Source organism: Geospiza fortis, unplaced genomic scaffold (assembly GCF_000277835.1).
Source record: "Geospiza fortis unplaced genomic scaffold, GeoFor_1.0 scaffold229, whole genome shotgun sequence".
In the NCBI taxonomy this organism is placed as follows: domain Eukaryota; kingdom Metazoa; phylum Chordata; class Aves; order Passeriformes; family Thraupidae; genus Geospiza; species Geospiza fortis.
The window spans coordinates 2,126,207-2,149,944 of record NW_005054357.1 but is presented as its reverse complement, the minus strand read 5'-3'; the positions used below and the strand labels follow the sequence as shown (position 1 = coordinate 2,149,944).

The following is a 23,738-nucleotide window of genomic DNA, read 5'->3' as shown; positions in this document are numbered from 1 at the left end:
CTTATTTTCAACTCTTGCCCTGCATGCTTACTTTTAATGTTAGTTCAATAATAATAAATCACTAATAATGAAGAATGTGTGTAAATACTTATTAACCCTGCCAACTACAATGGGCTCTTTCAAGGTTATTACAGTTCACTATAGAAATAAAAATAGGTTTTAAAATTTTCTGTGTGCCTACACAATGCAGAAAAGGCTCTTTAGTACCCATGGAGTAGGTAAAGAGTCATTTTAAAGATTTTTGTTTACATTACAGCCATTGCTTAGGCCTCATTTTAAGGGAGCCTTGAGAGAGTTGATTAAGGCAGGAAACTGAATCTCTCTTTCAAACAAAAAGTAGCATATCTAATCACTAAATTTATCCTTTGCTCTCCACAAAAACTGCTCTTCTTCCAGATTATTTTGTTTAGGATACAGAGGATGTTTGAAATTAATTTTTTCTTCAAATTTTAGAAGTTTTTGAGGAGTTTAAAAAAAAATTAAGACCTTATACATGGAAACAGAAAACATTCTGTTTTCTTTTAAAAATAAGTCTTAATGTTATTGTTACTTATATCACGTATATGTCCCTGACCAATGTAAATAACATACACAGTTCTGACTGAAGCTTTCATGGCTGCTACTTAAACCTGAAAGTTTCACATGTATTACAACTCAAACTGACAGGGAAAACCGAACCCATCAGTCACCAGTCAGTCACCCTAATTTCCCAAATCAAAGAACAGAATAGAAACTGTTTCAAGCAGGAATTTGAAAACCAGGTGTTAAGGTGGTGGTACAAGCTGATAGAGAGACTGGGGAGACAGTAGCACCAGGCTGGGCATTCTCCTTCAGCCAATTGCTACCCAAATCTAAGCTTCAAGGACTATTTTCTTCACTTCCATGCCCATTCCAGGATCCACTAGTCCACAGCTCAGATTCCCTGTGTGGAGAGCTCTTCTGTTCCAATCAAGCTGTCTGATTTGAGCTCTGCCTCCCAATTCAGGAAAAAAAAAAAAAAAAGAAACAGGAGAAAAACTGCATAAGATATGAAAATGGACAATGCCACCACCAAGTAAGAAAATTCCCACAAATAAAAAGCACAGTTAGCTTATTAATGGGGTTATGTTTTCATAACAACAGAAGCATTTAAAGAAACCACAACTACTGAGTAAAGAGTCTCACTGGGAGTATTTCAGTTGCACCAGAAGCCTGTTTAGAAGCTCTGTCTCAGGGCTCTGACCATCACACCTGGCCAAAGATCTATGGGAGGACACAGCGGCTCCCTCAGCATGCCAGGCTTCCTCTCAGACAGGTGCACTTCCGCACACCCACAGAAACCAAATAACCCCTGTGTGAAAACAATAATTGCACTCCTCACAGCACACACTGCAGCCTGTCCTTACATGCGTGTCTCACACACACATTCACTGTTACACAAACACGTGCCATAATACAGTGAGACACAAGATGCAAAAAACTCAGTTGTAACTGCTGCTACATTTCTGAGTTTACACTCCCCCTTGCAAACTGACTGCAGCGCCTGAAGGGTACAGGAAATGCTACAGTTCATTTATCTTCACCCATACAGCTTGAAATACTTTCTCCATTATTTACTTTTCATTCTCAACCATTTACTCTGAAGGCAAAATTTTTGTGTAAGATATCTTATAACTGCCTTTCACAAGATCTGCAAATCCAATGATTTCAAGGCATTGTTTTGCACTTCCTCTTGATCATAGCTGTGTTTCTGCACAGACTTTTACCACAAATATCAACAGAAACGGCATCAGCCAGGAACAGGAGAGTGACAGTGATGTCATTCCTGATATCATTACTCACTCACCCTAAAACATTATGAGTTAAATAACCTGCATGGTAATTCCCATACTCGAGTGACATTCTGCTGCTAAGGAGAAATCCTCTACAGCAGCAGCATCATTGATTATTCTCCAAAATCCAACACTTCGCCGTGACTGGGTGAGCACCATGGGGAAATTAATGTGGTACACATCACTGTCTCCATGCTAATCCTACAGGCAGTTCCCAAAAGAGTAGCTAAAAGAGGCTTGTGTGTTTCACATTCAGCAGAAGAAATGCATCCTGAAAGGGAAAAGACTGAGGAATGAAAGGAGCAAGGGAAGTACTTATGGTGGAGAGAAATGGCAGAGGCTCAAAGCACAGATAAAAATGAGGGGTCAAGCAGTGATGTAGCACAACTTCAGGCTGAACCTGAAATGGCTCCAAAAGGAACAAGGGAAGTTGCATCCTCACCAGTCATCATCGAGTTACATAACTGATGGATGTGGGGATTGAGATATGGACTCTGCAAAGTCACATCTGAGGTCCGGGTTGAGAGGGAAAATACAAAAGACTGCTGGAGAAAGAAAAGTGAAGCAAACCATGCAGGATTTGCACAGAGGATTCAAGCAACGAGAATTAACAAAATGCTTTTGTCTGAAGCATTAATATTACTTTAGCAAACACTGAAAGGAAATTAAAATCTCTGTCCTCAAATGTTAAATCTTCCTAGACCATATAAAAATAAATAAATGGAGTACCAAAGAAAAGGGTCTTTCTTTGTAAATACATACATGCAAACTGTTAGAATATTATATATCTGTGCCATTATTTAAATAGAAAATAATTTATTCATAAAAAGAGACAGAGGTACTTGGAGCAAATGTTCAAGAACTTCTATATGTAATTAATTTCTTAATATCTTTAAAATAAAACGTAAGCCATAACTAGAAGTAACAATTTACGTGCTTGTTTTCAATAAAAATATATACATAAAACTCAAAGTTTAAGTCATGGTCAAATAATTTTTTTTACACCATTGTGCCTCTTTTGGCTTGACTTTCAGTTTCTATTTAATGGGAGTTTCCTCTCAATTTTTAATTACCATTCACAGTATGTACTTTTGATAATTAGTGTGAGTAGTGTACAGTTATTTATAACATCTGCATAAGGTATGCCCGGTGAGATGATGCAAGCAGCATCAAACAGTGAGAACTAAATCTGGATCTCTATGATTTTATCCACTAAAGTGGATAAAAGAAAATCTAATAGATTATCTCATTTCTTTTCTTTTTCAATTCCTCAAGTAATTATCATAGGTGACTTGAAAGAAAATGGGTGACAGTGATCTTACTACTGGTGCTTTAACTTTCCTTTCTCCATAATTCAAAGAACATAGATTTTCTACTTTAGTTTTATTTAGCTGGATAAGAGAATTAACACTCCATTATCTGTAACTCTGCTGTCTAGTAGAAACCCAAAAGCATTCTATAGAACAGTCACATTTTTTGTTTTAAGTAAGTATCAGAATCAGTGGAAGTTACTACTTTTGCACTAGTAATTTCTAGCTCTTAATAGGCTCAGACAATGCTTGAAGTATTTTTATACATAAATATACATATCCTACATATATGTATATAAATATACACATATTACTGGTTGAGAAGCTATGCTCTCTGCAGTACAATATGCTCAATGAATGAAATAGATATTTTCGATTTCATTTCAAATGTTTCTGTACAGAAATTGTCATTGAAAATGCCTGCAAAATACTTGGGAGCATTAGGTGTACCATCTATCATGATCCTATATACAAGAGGAAAACTACATATACATATATACATTCATCAGACAAGGGAAAGCACATTAATGGCTAGACAAACACTAAAATGATCGCAATATCTTATTTCTCCAGTGGAAAAAAGCCCTTTAAAAAGGAACTTCAGCAGTGTTTTTCTCAATCCTTTTCTTTATCACTCCAAATGCCAAAATAAAAATCATTAAACTGAGAAAGCAGAAGACAACTAGTTATGTTTAAAACAATTGGTAAGGTGTGTCTACACTATAGAAAACACTGGAGCTGAGTATAAAATGGCAAACACATCATGCAGCCAGTAAGTTGTTCACACAAACAACTCGCCAGCAACAGTCCCCACTTTCCTGAATGAGCTTCCAGCATATCTGTCCTTTGCTCCACAATAGATCTACCCCTCCTCATCCATGCTGTCCCACTCCCATGATCCCATGCTGCCTTTGGTTGTCCCTGAAATCCCTCTGAACTCGGCTCCAGCTCCGCAGGCAGCTGCGAGCGCGGTGCCCATTCTAAAGGCACCGGGGCACTGCCTGAGCAGGCTGCAGGCCAGACTGAGCAGCCTCACTCCTCCCAGCAGAACCCCAGCTTCCAGCAACCTCCACTCCTGGCCAGCTGACAAGTTTTATGAAATTTGTAGAAATTTTTCACTTTTGAGAACACTGCTTTACAGTCAAGCATGAGGCCAACATTCAAAAAGCATCTCTGGGGAGAGGGCACAGGGGGGGTTAACAAACAAACAACAAACTTCCTTTCACTTTTTCCTTTTTGTCCCCTTTTTCTTTGTTTTTCACCCCTACATATAATCAGCAAAGAGACATACTTAGCTATGCTAGAAATTCAAGTATTCCCACAGTTCATTAAGTTCATTCTCTTCATACCAGCAGCTAAGTACCTTCTGAATGGTTCAAGAGAAGTAGTTACAGTAAGACAACTTGTTTGAAAATAATTACTCACTGCCACTGATTATCTTCTTGCCACTGGATGGCAGCAACAGAACCTCACCTTTTTCTGTTATCCTCAAATTTTATTTCCATTATTCATCTTCATTACCAATTTTAAACAGAATTCTATACATATCTTAAGCACATTAAAGACTTTAATGCTTTAAAGCCAACCACTGACAACCATATTACTTAAGTCATTAAAACAGCTTAAAGGACAGTGAGCTTAACCAGTTCAAAACCCAAACAACTTAATTAAATTCAGCTATAAAAGGCTAAATAGGCCTAGTTTACTTCAGGGAAGTTGTGTTTATAAAGATCTTTATTTTGCTAGTGTGTTATGCTGCAAAGACACTTTTCCTTCCTCTCTCCACACACCAGCTTTTCCTCTACTGACAGCAGCTTCTTGCATCTGATAGATGCTTCTCATCTCCAACTCACCATCTACAACTGATGCTCATGTTGTTCTGAAATTGGCTCAGCCTGCACATTACCTGGGTGTATATTTCATTAATTATGCAAATCAAGCTTTTAATTCAATCTTTGCCAATTCAGACAATACAGGTTTTCCAAACCGAGTGAGTTCTATCTATTAAATAAATTGCCATTAATCATTTTGACAAGACCAAATAAATATTGGCACTAATAAAAACATTTTATATGAACAATTTAAATGACTGGCAGCATTATATGAAAACCAGACTATAACTGATACCAGAAAGGTAAGGACTAATTAATCATAAATAATGGTCTGGATTCTTCTCTGAAAAAAATCAATTGCATATTCAGCTACTTCCATGTAATTAAAGTCTTAATTTCTTTGAACTCAAACAACACATTTTCTGTACTGCTCAGTGAGTTTTTATATCCTGGTGCACCGTAACATTTTTAATGAAGCTGCTTAAAGGAAACTGTGTTATATCCTTATACTAACACAGATGGTGCTCACAATTACAGTGTACAAAACTGGGAGCTGGAATGTAGCTCTACCTGCACAGAGATATTCCTAAAATTCTGTAAGGATTACATTTTGCTGTGATAGTTTCCTACTAGTGACTTCATACTTACTTGAACAAAGGGTATGTTTTCTCATCTGCAGGTGCAAGCTTAGGGAATGCATTACATTTGCCTTTTCTTTAAATCCTTGCTTGTAATTATGCTAAAAATAATTTTCCATGAAATATTTTAAAATAAATGATAACTGTAGCACATACCTTTCAACGTCAAAAGGAAAGCAGAACTTTGGAACGCTGTTCAGCACTTCCTGAAAATACAAGCACAAGAAATGAAGTCAGGGATTTTTTGAAAAGGCTTTTGAAAGGTTTGCTTTTTAAAAAAAATGGCCAAAAATACTCATAACAAATAATAAATTCAAGGAATATATGATTAGAAAAAATACAGCACACGTTCCTGGACTGAAATAATTGATTATTAAAAAGGAATTAGGTTTGTGCTTTGGCAGATTGCAAAGACAATGCCATAGAAGCCCCAGGAGGGAAAGGCCTGGCCTGAAGGGTATTAACACCCTTCACATCCCCGCTGGGATTCCCTTCAACAAGGCCATATGGATTTTACAAGAAGCACCACACCATATGGGTAAGCCACGTCTGCTGCTACTTGTACCACAGACTAGCCACAGGGACTTCTGACAGATCCTGGCTCAAAAATACAAATGTTGTTTCAATTAAAATGCAGGCAGAGAAAAGGGAATGAAGTTGGCAGCAGAATGAATTACAGAGAGGTATAACAACTCTATACATGTTCCATAGTCAAATGCTGAAAGTGATGGAAATCGCCTACTGGTCCAAAGCAGAAATTTATACGATTAACCCTTTGAGTCTCACAAGCACGCTTTGCTATCAATAAAGGAAAGGGGGTGGAGGAGAGCAAAATCCACCAGATCTACATTCACACCACAGTATGAAAGGATAATGTCTCTCTTTCGTGCAGAACTTTATTTAAGAAGCTGTTTAGTGGCAAATAAAATGTGTTAATTAAAATATAAAAATGCTCTCAAACTAGGCAACGTTTTTCTTTTAAAAAAACGTGAATTACCAGATCATTTAGCAGCAAATATTAAACAGTGACTTTACAAGATCCTAGAAAATAGGTTTTATTTCCCTGCTCCCAGCTGGGAAAACAAACCCCCTGTGAAATGCTTCAGCAAGAAGAGACAGTTGACATCCATGCAGTTGGTCAAAGCTGCAGAATTCATTTTTTGTAGCAGCCCAACAGACCTGTATTTCTGTATACAAGAGCTGGCCTGCAAGGTTTGTTTTCAGAAAAGAGCACATGGATTACAAATTTCCAGGGCTGCACATGAGCGTTTAAGAAGCTGATTTAAGGTGTTAGCACTGCAGCCTGAACACCCTGTTTACTGCAAGTTGGACAGTCAACTCCCATTAGGGGAAATTCTGTATTTAAATTCCTACACGCTACAATGACTACTTACTTCAAACACTCACCAGGCTCTGTGGATAGTGCAAAATATAAAGAGCCCACACAAGTTAATCAGCAAGAAAGGAACAGTTCAAGAAAAAGACACCTGCGACTACAACATGCCTATGTTAGCTCCAACATTGTAAAGGTATATGATGTGCCTCAGTAAATCTTCATGTGATACTAAATCAGGAAGTCAATATTTTTAGAATTTCCAAGTCATACAAGAGATTTCAAGAAATCTTTAGAACTTTTACTTGGTTAGCACAGTGCACGAAAGCCACAGATGTGTTTTGGGAAAGGTTATGAACTCCATTAAAAACAACAGCAGTAGACAGAATACTCTTCAAAAGGAACTGCTCAAGCACCATCCTACCTGCTCTGAGCGCCCGCTGCAGAAGAGTGAGAAGCAAAATATAAACAGGGCAGGTAAGCATTTGATTTCTGCTGTCAGGAGCAAGCACACACACTGCGAGTAGTAACAATAATAGACTCTAACAAAAAAGATCAAGCAGAACAGAAAACTTCTAACTCAAAAATTTCCTAAATATTTCCAAATAGTCTCTCACTTCAAGGCCCATAAAGCTTGTTTTTCCTGTTCCAAAGGAATAGTATTTTATTCTTTTTCTAAATCTGCACCTATTCTCACACTATAGGAAGTAATTTTTCTCCTCACTAACAAGGATTTTAATTGCTGTCTGGTGAGCTTAGCACTGACTCGGAATTGGGTATGGAAATGTATTCATTTATGTTCCCCATTGTATCCTCTCAGAATAAATTATCACGAGAGGAAAAGAAAACAAAAACAAAAAAACCGAAGGTATTAGCTCAATATTTTGACTGAGGAACCTGAAAATTACGGGTGTGTTTTGCAGCGCTGCCCGGGCCGAGCACAGGCCAGGGCTCCCCCGGCGCCGCCCGGCCCTCCCCAGGCGGCCACGCGCGCTCAACTTCTGCGGAGCGGCCTCCGCTCGCTTCCCAACTGGCAGGAGCATCCCTCGGGGGACAAGTCTTTAAACCTCCGCACTCTTTAAAATTCAACCAGCCAGCAGGTCTATAGACTGGTGTATAAACAGTATAGACACACACACACACACACAAAAAAATCCTCTCTCAGCTTATGTCAGTGACAAAGCAGCTCAGCAGGTGACTGCTTCTCCCCTGACAGCATAAGCCGGGTTTACACAGATCAATAGATGGAAGTCCTACCTAGCTTCCAGGGCTCCGTTTTCTCCCTTAATTACAGGTGCTAGTCAGAATTTTCAAATGGAAAAAAAGAAGCCCCCAAGATGCTTCTAGATGAATTTAAAATGCAAATGATGTTATACAGACATTCACATTTGTGTACATATTTGTGTACGATCACAACTGGTACTCACAGCAATCTCTCTATTGGATAAAACTGGAGCTCTGTCTCCTAACAGGTCATCATTTTCAAGGCTCCCTAACCAGCCAGGACTTGCTCCTGAGTCAATATTTACACTCTCAGAAAAATAATAACATTATTTGTTGTCTTTTATATTCACAACCTGATAAAATTGTATAAAAAATGATAAATGTATTTATTTCAGAAGGCAAAAGGTTTTACAGGTCTTCAGAAAGCAAAATAGATGGATTCACATGTCCCAAGATTATTTTGTTCTCTGGCTCTCAGAGTATTAGTGCTTTCAGAAATGGTCCTTGTGTCATAAACAAGGTGTATACAGGGGGAAGACGAGATGATAATGATGTAAAAGAAGAAAAATTAAAACCCACACAAGTAAAGTTATCTATCTGAGTTTAAACACTGACTAAACATCTACAGGTGCATACAAAATTGTGTTTAATTGCTAAGTTAAAGGCTAACTATCTCATTCCTCATGTAAACTCCAAGAGAAAGAAGAAAATCATAAAAATAATATCATGTGAACTGTGACATGCTGCTTCTCTTGAAAAAAGCTCAAACAAAGACAGAAATGGTATTTACAAAAATATTTCCCTTATACCTACACAGCACAGCAGCAGAACCCTGCACTCTCACAGGCTCGTGGCGCAATGCTTCATTAATTCACTCTCATCAGTTGCACTGTCCAACTCCAGCCTGCCCTGGCCACACTCACTGGCTCTACAATGGGAGGATATTACAGAAGTCTGAAAGGTAGGAATGATTTAGTGTTCCTTGCTTGTTTTGCTACCCACTCAGCTAATTCTGTGTATCACAGTGGTAGAAAATGTAAACAGTGGTAGAAAAAGCTTCTGAATTCACACATGCCAGCTTTGTGGGAAGAAAGGTTCTGATAACTTCACAGTCTGGAAAGAAACATGGTCGGTAATTAACTGACCAGTTAAGGCAGTTTAGCCTTCGGATATTTCAGATTTTCCTCTAGGTCTAAAGACAAATTATGAAGAATTTCCTGAAACTGTTTTACATAAAAATTAATACCTAATAGCAAGTACTAATTGCCTTGCTATTCATATCCACAGGGCAGTCCCACAAAAGTCCTGTGCACATCTCACCATTTCATTTGGAGCGAGACACCACGGGATGGGTGTAACACAACTGTGTGACGTGGGAGTCTCAGTGTGGGTGGCAAAACACAGAGCCTATATGTGCCCTCTAAGCTCCACCTGCTGCAACACTTCTATTCACAGAAGATAGATAAGAAAATTTGTGCAATCGCAGCTCCCTAAAAATAGACCTGATCTTTCCAGCTAACGATTTTCAGACTAACTTGCAGATAGTGCTGTGGTTTTTGACAGTTCTTTCTATGTCAATACAGCTGCCACGTAACACTTCATACATCCCTGACAAACATGCAAAGAGGAAGGAGATTCTGGACCACGTAGCAGAAGTTCTCACTAATGGATTCAAGCAAGATTAAAATTCCACTAAACTGAGCTACGTGTACATTTCTACAACCACAGATTGTTTTGACCCACAGAACAAATTCCACTCCACTGCTGAGAACAGTTTTTGATCCTCATTTATTTGGCTAACGTGTAAACCACAAATGGAAAGGCCCTACAGCCTAATGACTGACATTCAGAGGAATCGGGTTGCTCGTAACACTTCAGCACAGAGCCCTGTGAATACTTGCTCTCTAAGAGGTGTTTGCATCACTCAAAAGCTAATTCAGAGAAATACCCATTGTGTAAAATTATTAAGAAGCTGAATACCTGCAAAGGAGGATGAGATCACTTACAGAATTTCAGCTAGATTTAATTTCTCTTGCTCCTGCTTCCTGTCTCCTCCACCGGGCTACCATTCAGTTACATGTCTCAGGAGAAGATGCCAGACAGGCAGCTGAAGATTTTTAGTAGCTTTGTCTGGTATCTTTGTGCTCTACACAGCAACAAGGGCACAGAGAGATGAGGCAGCAGGACAGGAAGACTTTGGACAACAAGGTAATGGGATGAGCTTGAGATCTTCGAGAAGCAAATCACACCAACAAGTAACTCGCAGAGGCGGCAGTGGAGGCCCCAAGGTCAGCTGTATCTGTGGCTGAACTTGGGAAGTGATTGCTGCAGCATCACTTAGAACCAACAGCATGTTAAATACACACAAAAAGGAATGAAAAAAACCTTAAGGACTGGAAGAGCGAAGGACCAGGGTGTGGTGCACTCCAGCTGGAGACATGCTACAGAATGTTCTTGCCCTGTAGAGCAGACTAAGGCTGCTGTCCCAGGCAGCACACTTTATACTGCTCTCACAGCAGCTTTCAAAGGCATTTCACAAGAAGGAAAGCTAATCCTGCATGATTCATCTCACTGTCCTACAAACTGAGGCATAAGACTTTCTAAACTACCACAGAGTAAGTTTTAAAATTCAGAGATTTTACTAAGTTATAAATTCTTGGAGTCTCTACTTGCCTATTTGCTCCTGAATCTCATCATATAACCAGACAAAAATAAAGCCTATTTCAGACAGGTGTGTCCAGCATAGCATACAGGGATTCAATTAAAATAAGCTCAGTTACAAATAGCAGAATAAAACCAACATGAGGTTCAGCACAGGTTAATTTTCCTGCTTAAAGAAAAAACTCTTCAAATTTCCTGGAACTCATAATAAAAACATAAAAATTGACAATGCTCTTCTTTCCCCTTCTTCTAAAGGGAAAGAAAGTTCCCCTTAGAATAAGTTTAGATTCAAATGTTTCCATCTACCTCTACTATTGGCAAGGCAAACAAAAACAAGATAAATACTACTTCACCACAGATCTCTAGCATGCATGTAATATTAGTATTCCACGTAGCAAAAAATAGTTTTCCCACAGTTCTCTGGCTCATGTCAGGGAGATCATCATTCCCTAGGCAGCATCAGAGTTGGGAAAAACAGAAAGCATGTCTTTCCATCTCCACTCTTGAGATTACTATGTGAGCAATATTTAATTTTTAAGGTGGTAGAGTATTTACTACCTTTAAGAAAATTAATTACATTTTGCAGAAAAAAAGGGAAAAAAGGGCACCACTGTATGGCACACAACTTTCTTTCACCATGCAGTAGGTGAAAAGTGGCTTTTTATTAATAAATAATTTCCATGTCTCTAGCAGTATCTGGAAACTCAACAGAGAGGTTCTCTTTACTAGAAACACAGGAGACATAATTTTCTAAATCCAAATATATAAGTCTCTGAAGGTCAGGTTAAAAGCCCCAAGTCATCCAGCACAGCTCAGGGGGCAGCAATACTTGTTTCACTCAAAACCTTTTCAGATCTCCCCCTGCTTACAACAGCAGTTAAGATGCAAGTCTGGCAGCAGGGCTGAGAACCTCCTGCACATCCTGTTCAGATGCTGTTTCACCACTTGTGAAAAAATAATTACTGTCAAAGAAATCACAAATTGAAAAACTGGTTCATAATTATTTGTTTTACCTGTTGTTTTTTTATTCCACCTTTGAATATTCTGATAGCAAGGGACAGAACTGAACCTATTTGCAATAAACCCAACTCTACCTATTCAATATATTGCTTTAAAGAGAGGATTGCAGTCTCAGAAATGTCTGCAAAACAGTATCAAAGAATATCATGAGTAGAGTGTAGTTGACACTCTGGTCAAAAGGCTCCTATTTGCAAGATTTCCTTCTCAGCCACCAAGAAAGGCTATTTATAAAAGGAAAATGAACTATAAAAGAACATTACAGATAATGACTATCTGCATTAGCATGAAAATGAAATATACTGAAAAAATCATAATATTTCAAGCACAACAAACTCTACTCCAGATGCAACTTGATACATTTCAAATTGATTTTAATTCCAAGCATATTTTGTTCCAAATATATTCCAAATATTTTTTCCCTCACTAAGTACTGCATTAGTTACTTAAAGACAAGTCCAGAAACAGAGAGTGTCTGTAAATAGTAGGAGGCCATTCCTTGTCTACAAAGCTTTTAGTGAACAACTGGCCTGCCCAGTAAATACCCAGTACTGTGTACACAGAGAGGTCAGCACCAGCCCTGCAGACTGCTCCTGCCCAGGCTGGGCATGGAACTCTTTTGTAAGCACCAGGTGATGCTCTTCCAGAATCACAACTTCCCACTGGTTATTCCACAAAATGACTGCACAGCCCAGGCTATGAAGAAATCCTGATTTCACTGGCAATTCAGAAATTCAGTAGTCAGAAATCTGAGCATCAGGTAAATTAAGGAACAACTTGAGTGCCATGCTGAGAGAAAGCATCTGTAGCAGAGAGTGATTGATGCAGATAAAGAAGGCGAGGAAGTGCAAAAGCCAAACCCTTGTCTGGGCTCATCCACACCTAAACGTGCAGCCCTGTGGGACAATGCTGGCTCCCGTGGCTGGGTCAGCAGCAGGGGAAGTCAGGGAACCACACACCACCTTGTACAGGGTACTGAAACCAATGACATGTGGGGGCTGACTTGCTTGGGCTACAAGAATCTACAGCCAAAAGAAAAGGAACTGAGAAAGGAAATCAGCTTCTAAGGAACCTGCTAGATTTGTAATTCCTTAAATAAAATTATTTGTGACATTTTTATAAAGGAAACACTTATTTCTTCTTTTACACTCAGCAGAGGTTACATTCTAAGTTTCATAATGCAGCTCAGTAAGAATTGCTTGCAGTAATAGGTTTTCAGTACTAAACTGAGATATTATCAAGTGTGTTGAAAAACAGAGGGAAAATGAAACAACTACAGACCAAAGAGGGAAAGGGAAGAAGTACACAAGCATAAATTTAAAGTGTTAACTTGCCCCTGGTGTTACCCAATGCAGACAGATGATTATCCCAAAATATAAAGTGCAATGGACATACAACTGGGTGTCTTTTCCCTAGAAGATTGCAATGTACACTCACTTTACCTATAGCTGAGCCTGTCCAGACCTTCTGGCTCCCTGCTCAAAGCCCCTGGCAGCTTTATTGCCAGCAATTACTCTGCAACAATTGCAGGCTGGTGTTGCTGCACGTGAGCATCAGTCAGCCACCTCAGCACCCTGTCAATCAGCTTAGCTCCGACCTCTGATACAGCATAAGCCAACTCTGAACAGCTAAGACAGGAGGGAGGCAGCTTTCACCAGCAAGCCAGGCAGCACAAGCAGCTACAGCCAAGAAGATTTTCAGTTCCTTCACTTTGATGAGAAGAAGGAAACTGCCCATGTGTTTCTCAGGGGAGACACTCATAAATCTAAACTAGCATTCATGATACTTACTGAAACATTAGCAGAAATCATGTTCCTACAGTAGAACTTCTCTATCAATTGAAAGAAGTCATCCCTCTTCCAAAATTTAGTTTAAAATTCAAGAATGGGTGCACTGACTGTTCATTGGCCCAGTAAATTTTCTCTAATCATTGTCATTAGTGCCTAGTGAAGGCTAAAGGGCAGAAATAAGCGTGCACTGTACCCTCAGAGAATTTCTCATATGTGGATCTTTAATTACCAACATTACCAAAGATGATTTCTCATATGTGGATCTTTCATTACCAACTGTACATTAATTAATGACTGCACACAGAAACAGACACACAAAACCCAGAAACTCAACATCTCTGCTTAGGGGGGAACCAAGCAGAGTCTACCAGCCAGGTAATTCACAATGCCTTGAAAATTTACACAGAAGGAATGAGCCCAGAAATAGTTATATTCTCATGGATTAGCATACTTCCTTTGCTGATCACCTACCTGGAACTGCTTCACCTTCCCTTATTCCTGGTCCAAGATCCCAAACCAAGTAGCCTGGATCCTTCCAGCTGCAGCCCACTAATCACCCTTGCATTGCTGCTCCTGTTCCTGATTTTAGTCCCATCAAGTCTTGTTCTTTGCCTGGTTCCTTGATTTCATCACACGTGGATTATGCACTTTGATCCCAAACCATTTCCTAATATATGCAATATGTAAGAGTATTTTATTTAACAAAATATCAACAAAGTATTTGAAGTGATACTTCAAATACCTGTAGCAGTAACAGTGAACCAAAGTACCTCAAATGCTCTCCAAGTTCTGCAGAAAACTATCATTGGGAAAGGCAGAAGAGCCAAGAACCAAACAAAGGGCTCAGGAATACTACATCCACTATTTAATACAGAAAGGAGAGGATGTTCCTAAAAGTGCAGCAGAGTAAGCCTGAGACACAAAACCAATGCTGCAAGTAAGAGAGGCAACAAACTGAAGACTGAAATGGAATGAGGGTACTATGGAAGCAGAGGAGAAAGTATAAGGTATCCCAGAATAAGGAATTAGGGGATATTCCACTGGAATATTCTGAGGGCAGCTAAGGTCAATCAACAACGACACCACACATGACAATTTGGCAGTCTTTCTGGAAGATGTTCCAAATGATTGTCATCACTACTTCAGGCATCAGTTAATTTTTTCTTCTTTGGTTTGGCACACCACCATAGGCTGGAATCTGATTTGGCTTTGAAATAAGCCAAATCAGTAACAGTTATTTTGAAAAGGCTGATAGAGAATATCTGAAGGACAGTCAAATATTAATTCTGTACTTATTTGAGCAAACAGAGAAAAAACTACTTCTACAAAATGTAGTCCTCCAATATCACAGCTGTATGATTTTAAAAAATGGCTAACATATGCAGACAGTCTATTAAAATGCACATAATTTATTTGACTCAAAATGAAAACATATCTAACAAGTAATTCCATTCATCTGGCCCTTTTTCACCCAGCCTTAAGATATACAAATGTGTGCCTTTTCACCAGAACACAGCAGCTGGGAATGAAAAGAAAAGCATTCAAATGATCATTTTCACATCATATTCCATCGTCTTTTCACCAGCTTCTCCCCAGTCTTTCTTTGAGTCCCATTCTGTTACAAGAGAGCTGCTTTTTAGATCAATTCATATTTCCATAATCCACACTGCTGTTTCTCTCTCTCCTCCCCAGGGTGGACTAACCCCTGCATCCAGAACTATGGCTTACAACTGTCATTAAGACCTGTAACAATAACAAAATAACAAAAGAGCTGGTAGAGATGAGGTTAGCCAGTACCATATGCTGATCAAGTTCAACATTTTTAACTTAAAAGCTCCATAAAACAAAACTCCCACAATTCTGAGAACAAGCATATTTCATATTGCCACCTGTCCTCAAAATTTCAAGGAAATACCAAGTTTTTGATATTGGCCTTTTATAATTTTTAAAATTTAAAAAATAAAAGCCTCAAGGATTTATTCTGCCTCTGTTGGGATAAATTAAAAGAAAAAGTTGAGAAAGCATCTTGGAATATTCACATCTTGAATGATGTAAGGGTCTTGGTGATTCTGGGTGTTCCCAGCGCGTCTTCGTGGGCAGTTGTTCCACAGAATATTTATCAGGACTGAACAGATCTCTTCTGTTCACACAGTGCAGTTAGCAACTATAAATACACCTCTGAATGTTTTCAAGGGATTTGCATAGACAAAAAGCATTGCTGCCTTACACACACAGTATTTTTCAATAAAAACAGTGTCTTCCAAATGCAAAGTGTCAGAAAATCACTTTATCTTAACCAGATAAACTTTATCTTAAACAGATAAAGCTCCCTTGCAATGTACAAAATTGCCACGTTGCCATATCTCAGCAGGACTAATTGCTTTCCACAATGATTCAAGTTCAAAAATATCCCTTAACTAAATATAATGTGCAACATTCAGACAAAAACACTACTGAAAATTACTAATCTCATTGAGTTCTCCTTTCTCATACCAATGCACCCAAATTTCAATCATACTTATTAATAAACAAACAACAAAAACACCAAACCTTTTTTAAGATTTCCTGATAAAAACAATCCTATAAAGCAAGCAGCTATCTAGTTAGCATAAACATTTTTAAACATGTATTTAATGCCTCATCAGAATACAAGAACAAAGCCATCTCATGCAGAAACCTGGTGAGATGCATCCCTTAACAGCACGCCTGCAGCCTTGGAGGGAGTGTAAACAGCCTCATACCTCCCGGGCTCCTGCTGCTCTCTTAAGAGAGCACAGAGAAACACAACATCTCACTGCTGGCTTCCACACATTTGTTTGACCCACAGAACAGATTTTAGCTTGCTTCTGGAGAATATTGAAAAAAACAAACAAACAAAAAAAAAATAGCCAAATTGTGCTATTATTTAAATATTTTAAAAAAGAATACAATCTTTTTCATGGTGACCTCATTTATGTATTTGCTGCCATGATCCATTCAATTAAATATTCCATCCTGAAAGAAACTGAGCCTTTCGTCTCCGATCAGATGCTCATTTAAGCCAGGCTTAACTTTCAGTAGTTAAAATACACATTGAAAGTCAAGCGTGCAATTGGTGCTTTGCTGTGGGAAGACCAACACACTGGTACTTCTGAGGATTTATCCTTTAAACAACTGCATATGCACCTGTACATCTTTATGTATACAAATATTTTCACACAAACTGGGTAGATTTACATCTGTAGTATCAGACTTCAGTTTGGGTCACTGCAGGATACAAAGCTCACAATTCAGTGGTGACATCTGCATAATGTGATACAGTAAAACTAAAACCCAGATGTTATGTAAAATATGAGATAGCAACATAAAGAGCATTACCCTAACTTCAGAGAAAGCAGCAGAGATTCCTCATGTGGGATGCCATATCCCTTACTCAATACTCATCTGCAGGGTTTGGGTGACATGGGAAAGCAGATTTAGACTGCATGTCTTAGAAAGCAAGAGGAGATAGGATGAAACCTGCAACACAACCAACAGTCTAATGCAGAGTCTGAATTCCTTCTTAACCCACATCTTCAGTTAATAACCCCTTGTCATATTTAGTACTAAAGTGGCTTCTGGTAAGACCTGATTCTGGCTATTTGTGTCATCTTCCTGGTGAGATGTTTTTTACCAGCAGGGAAGTCGCAGGCTGAAATTAGAAAATATTATGTGATAAGATGGGCAAAGAATGAGAACTATTCAATGGACACCACATACTACAGGTAGAAATCACTTTAGATCAATAGGCAGTCAGATTAAAAAGCTTCTGAATTCTTACACAGCTAAAAATAATGCCCCGCATACCTGTAATTACTAAATTAATAAGAAATGTTTGACCTCACATGCCCCAAAGGTTAAGGAGGCAGTGCCACCTCTTGCCCAGGCACTACCTGCTGCTGGTGCTGTCGGCCCCGTGCTCTCCTCCTTCCTTGTGCTAACAGCACTCTTTTCCCAGGAATGTTTCAACTCAGTGAAGCTGGTGGGAGTGTCAGTGTTTTTATTTGCTGAACAGAGCCATAGTGGAGACATCTGGACACATGTGACATCAGTAGGGCTTTGCTGCTGACTGCACTGCCACAAGCAGACAAGCCAGTGCCAGCAGATCGCAGCTCTGCCGGGCGACATCAACTTCTGCAGAAATGTTTTCTTCTTCAACAGCCAGCAAGTACTTCAGTTTGGAAGCCAAGGTGTTGTTTTCATTTGGGCTGCTTTCCTGAAGCCCTTAAAATACTTTCTTCTTAAAAACAAGTGGAAAATTTTTTCCAGATATCATAGCATTAATATTTTTTCTACAGCCTTCCATTTAAAAATGGGCTTGTAAGGCTGAAATTAAACTCTAGTTTCACCAGTCTGAATAAACAAAATAGAAATTTCAAGATTAAAAACATACTGATCTTTTATAATAGGAAATTTTGCATGAAGGGGATATTTGAACATACTACAAGACTACATGCCTCTAGGAAGATACATTCAAAATACATTTTAAAGAAAAAAAATCCCATTAAATGGCTACAGCTCATTCTTTACCCAAATTTCAGCATTGGAGGATAACCACAGAAGACCTATATATGCTCAAATCAGAAATCTTCACATTTTTTCTACGGGGCTGAGATGATTCACAACTTTTTCCACATTGTCAAACTCATTTTTATAGCACTAGTGCCAGTACAACAGTAACTTGTAACTCTAAGATGTCTCAAACAGATTAGTAGTTCTTCTGGCTCTTGAGGCACTTTTTAATAAATATTCATTTGAAATTGTAGTGTGGCTCTTTGTACTTTGAATTCTAACCAGCATGAGTTAATTTTTTCAATGACAGTTTTGAGACTTACTAAGAATGGAACTACACCCACCTCAAAAAAGAAAATAAAATGAAAAAAAAAAGGCAAAAAACTTTCTGAAACACTCCTGGCAAAGAGAAGTGTTTTTCATTTCCTGCCTTGAAGCATTACTTTTTTTCCTTCCCCACTCTATGTTTTTCTCTTTTCCTTCTTATTCTGGCATCTGAGGAGTTACCAGAGAGAAAATAAGTGGTTTCCCTGCAGTCAGGGCAGATAAGGAAATCAACAATGAATCTTGCAAATTCTTTTGTGGTACCAAAACCATGCCTTAATATTTCCTTTACTTGACAGACTGTGAGTAAGTAATTATGACAAATCCCTGGTCTTGTCTTCCTCCTGATCAACTCTAGTTTCTACATCCCATCCACAACAGATCAGATGTTTAGCAAAACATGAATTTAGAAAGACAATATTTAAGAAAAAATTGTACCAAAGGAATATTGACCAGCATCAAAGGAAATGGTAGGACAGAAGAAAAACAGAAGATTAGAGATGAGCAAGCACTGGGAAGTTCAGACATACTTAGAGGAGAAATGTGAGAAAGAGGAAGAAAATGTCAAAATGGCTTAGACAAGTTTTCTTTGCATTATGAAAGCAACAAAAAGGTGACATGATAAACTGTAGAAAAACTCAGGAAGAGAGGAAAATATTTTGCCCACTGTTATCACATCACTGTGCAAACAGACAGCCCTTCAATTTTAGGAAAGATGATTCTTTGGGACACATCCAAAAACTAACTCACACATTTTACATTTAAAATAGAAATGACTGAAAAACAGAACAGAGAATATTCTTCTTCTTTTCTTTTCTTTTTTTTTTTCTTTAACATTCTCCCCACAAACATTCATGGAAATTAGCCCTGATAGTTTTAGTGGGTTTTTGATTTTTAAAGAAATTAAATCTGGTGGATACTCAGGTCTCCAATCCTAACCTACCCAGTTCAACATGCACACACACACGTGCAGAGAAGGCTTCTGCTGATTTCACTTCATGACTTGGCTCAGGGATTTGCTTCAGAAGCTGCTATATATTCTGTTTAAATCCAGTGGTTCTAATAGGAAAATTTCCCTTGCAAGGAGGATTAAAATACCCTTTTTTCCAGGAACACAAGCAATTTACCTGAAATGCCAGAGACCCTACATGACTGAGACACTGTGTGCAGGCACAGGTTTTTCAGAGCCCAAAGGCAGAGTGCTGCCTGAGGCCTATGGTGCTTATAGATTAGGTATGTCTATTGCATCTTTGTAGGATTCCCCTCCAGTCTTTAGTGAGCTTCATCTTCTAATCATTTTTCTACACCAGCTGTTCTTTGAATAACCTTTGACTTCCTAAATAAGCTCCCATTTTTCTTCATACATAATTTCTCTTTTCTTTTTTTTTCTAAGATCAAGTCTTTCTTAGGGAAAAAGAACAAAACAAACTAGAAAAAAAGAATTTAAATGACAATGAAGATGATCATCCTGCAGCCAGGATAATTATCAAAACTTGCTGAATGTCTAGCTGAGAACATATAACAACACACTTTGCTCATTTGTCACTGTTTTACAGGCTGCACATTTTTGACTGATGCTATTCCCTAAGCACACATCCTACTTTCTATGTTTGTATATTTATTCCTTTCATCATGAATCACCTTATAGCTGTCTTTATAGAATCTTGTACTATTGATTAAAAAAAAAAAAAAACCACAACAATTTATCAACACCTGCTTTACAACAAGACTTCCAGATCATCCACTGTGGTGATATTACTAGTGAAGAATATGTTTGCCTCAATATTAGTATAAAAACAAGAGGCAAAGAAGCCATTGGGACAGAGATATTTATTATTTTTTGTTGCTTTACGTTATTTTCTTTTATGAAAATAAAAATATTTCCACGGAAGAAACTCTTGTAGAAGTTGCTGAAATAATAAAATTTACTAATTTCATTAAATTTCAATATTAATAACTTTCATAACATAGTCATGGGGCAAAAAAGCCAACACACTAATTAATAGCTTGCTGTCACTACGAACAGTGAAATAATCCATCAGTCCGGTTTGTATAAACTTTCCTTTGAGGATTAATTATAGATAGAACATAGGATTTCCACGCTTTCAGAATCAGTAACTTTAGATCAGTCTCTTATAAGGGTCTGAGGATTTTTTTTCCCCAAGCAAATAACTAGGGTACCTCCAAGACATTATTAAATAACTATCTAAAATCTTGCATTGAAAAGGATTAAAGGAATAGACTGCACACATTAAGAGGACATACATGGGTAGCTCTTCAACTTTTTTGATCTGGTGGTTTTTTATAACATCAATGTTCAGCAAAGTTTTATTGATAATTTTCCCCACATTTTCCATCCCAAAACAGATAAAAAACCAAGATGTCCAACAGGACCACCTGATAAAATACTCTATATCAAAAATGAGGTGATACAGAGAATTAGCATGACATTCCATGCTCTACAACTGCTATTGAGTATTCCTGTCACAGATGCAATCTAATCACCAAGCCACCAGTTGGGTGAAGGCTTCCACCCCTTCCACCCTGCTATCATTAGCATCTGCCTCTCCACAGCTGAATAGAAGAGCTTTTTTATTATTATTCTAACATAAAAAAAAGTTCAATCTCATGTTTCCAACCTGGTCTCCAAAGTCCTCCGGGAACTTCCACAGTACCACTGGATCTGTAAATAATTGACAGACAGCATTAATCAGAGGCAAAGGAACAGAGTATTACAGTCAGAGTACATTAATATTAAAGAGAGGGTCAGCTTAGCGTCAAGCTTTGAGGCAAGTGCAAAAATATATCTAAAAACTAAGGAAGATACTGGATTATTAAAAAGACTTATTTCATATTTATGAAAGTGCATGTTTATTGTTTTACATATGGCAGCAGGTTATAATGTACAGAACTCTTTTCATATTCAATTCTTTATTCCTGAAATATCTCATTCTTTAAGCACATTTAATTTTCACTTTTTAATTCAATTAAGAAATAAAGAGATAGAAAACCTCTTTTCATCTCAGGAAAAAAGAACAGAAAATTATAAGGGGGGAAAAGAAGGCCTTTATGAAAGTACAGAAAAACATCCTTTGTTGTTTTAAAGATAGTACCAATGTAACCAGCACTCTCAAGGAAGAGTTTAGACAAGCTAGCATGGTTCAGTATTTTCTGCTCAGACCCATTTGAAACCAGCATTTCAATACCTCAAAGTTTTCATTAATCACTTTTAAACTGCTAATTATAAAAATAATCAGCTATTTAGGCTACATATTAGTCTTCACTTAATGTTGTTTTGAAAGCCTCTATCACAAGGATCAGACCATAACCTTTCAACAACAACACAAATTATGAGCTTCATCCTGCCTCCCCCCAAAGCTGTTGATCTCCTTTGACACAAACCCTTCCTGGGGTGCTACTGTTCCACAGCCACAAACACCCACGAGGCCTCACAGGCTTCTAAACAACAGGTTAGCAGCAGTGTTTGTCCACCTGCTCAAAATGAAATTAGCTACCTCCCTGCCAGGGAGACCCAGGGCAGTGCCAGAGCTGGACCAGAGGCAGAGCTCTCTAATTCCTGCTCGTGCCCCAGCTGTGCCACTGACCACGTGGCCAGCAGCAGCTCGGGATGCCCGAGGGCAGGAAAACAAAGGAGAAACACAACAGTAAGTGCCAGGACACTGCCTGCTGGGAGCTGCCACCTCTTGTCTGCCTCAGGAGCTGCTGGATCCCTGTCCTCCAAGAAGCCAATGTCTGTGAAATCTTCAGATTTCCACTTCAGGCTCTAATACCATCACTGCGTGGTAACTCAGAAACGTCTTTCTCATTGCTAGGTTTGGTAGCAGAGCCACAGGGTTTTCCACTTTTGAAAAAGTACGGAGGTTCGTACTCTTCTTCAGGCTCCATACATGTTTGCTGGTGCAAACTGGAGATTTAATGTGAAGGGAAATGCCACTGCTGGTGGTGTCATTCCCAGCTGCTGATCTCAAATCCTGCTGTTCAGCACGGAGGTGTTGCACGTGATCCTTTGGTGTTGGCCCAGCCACCAGGAGCTGCAGACCCAAGTCAGCATTCCTCCTTCACCCTGGGCCAGATCTCAAGTCAACAGCAGAACATTTGAAACGTGTTACAAAACTCAACTTGTCAATCAACTGAATGCAATTTAAACCTAACTTGTATCCAATTCAAATCTAAGTGAGATTTTCAATAAAAACTGAGGCATTTGACTCTACTTGTTGGACAAGCTTGTTTTTTCTCCTAAGAACATCCAGGAAGGGCTCTACAGCTATTGTTTAATAAAATATGTGTATTTTGCACAATGAATCTTTCTCCAGTACTATGGGGAGCAAGAATTTTTGAAGGCAGATACAAAACAAGACATAAGATGCTAAGTTTATAAGAATATGAGAGCAAATAAATACAGGTACTTATAACAAAGACCTTTTTGTCCTGATCTATTTTGTGCATATTTAAATTGCAAACAAATCTCTATAATGATCAGGTACCAGAGCAGTTTGACTATCCTGTAAAGGAACTGTTGCTTTTATTCCAAATTAGTATCATGAAAAGGAAAGCAACTACATATCAACAATGATTCCTGATGAATCCAAAGAGCAGCAAGTACAGTACCATATCAAATACTTGATGTTAAGTATCTCATAAATTACTTGCTCAAAAGCACTAAAAACTTGCAGAATCCAAAAAATACTTTAACAGAGCTTGTAAATCTAGTGCCATATGTCCACAAACATTTCAGGCATCAATTTCTCTTTGAAAGAGCAATCCCTCTGCACTCCCACTACCAGGTACTTGTTGGTGAAGCTGTAGCACTGTCTGTCTCCTGCTGGTGCAGACTGTCACAGCTACAGACGAGGGAACTGACTGAGATCAAACCAACTGTCTGAAACTTTCCAGGGCAGCATTAACTAGATCAGTTCCCCAAAACCATTGGGTTTGCACCAGAAAAAAAGGAAGAAAAACTGGGGAATAGGGAATTGTGGCGAGAAAAAAGCAGGACTGCTTCATGCGGCAGCGCTCCAGCATCAAGCATTTGCTACAGCTCGTGCAATACAAGCTGGTTACCAGCTGCCTCTAGTTCCGTTTCTTATCACCCATTTCTTGTTCACAACTTCCCAAGCTTGCAGTACCATTTATAGTTGCCTCTATTGCAAAACCCAGCCCATGGCCTGCGAGGAGGTGAGGGGACCGCTCTGCGGCGAGGCCAGGCTGCCGGAGCATCGCCAGCCAGGAGCTCAGCAACATCACCTC

General features: G+C 38.7%; 1 protein-coding gene across 1 annotated transcript in view; it reads right to left on the bottom strand.

Annotated features, from left to right (window-relative positions):
- Positions 1 to 23,738, bottom strand: part of DENND1B (DENN domain containing 1B) — a gene marked incomplete at its 5' end in the record, with an annotated part of 147,632 nt that overhangs the window by 90,326 nt on the left and 33,568 nt on the right. The window contains 2 exons of the mRNA XM_031059156.1: positions 5,748 to 5,797; positions 21,110 to 21,153. Coding sequence (XP_030915016.1) covers positions 5,748 to 5,797; positions 21,110 to 21,153 — 94 coding nt within the window. The remainder of the gene's footprint in view (positions 1 to 5,747; positions 5,798 to 21,109; positions 21,154 to 23,738) is intronic.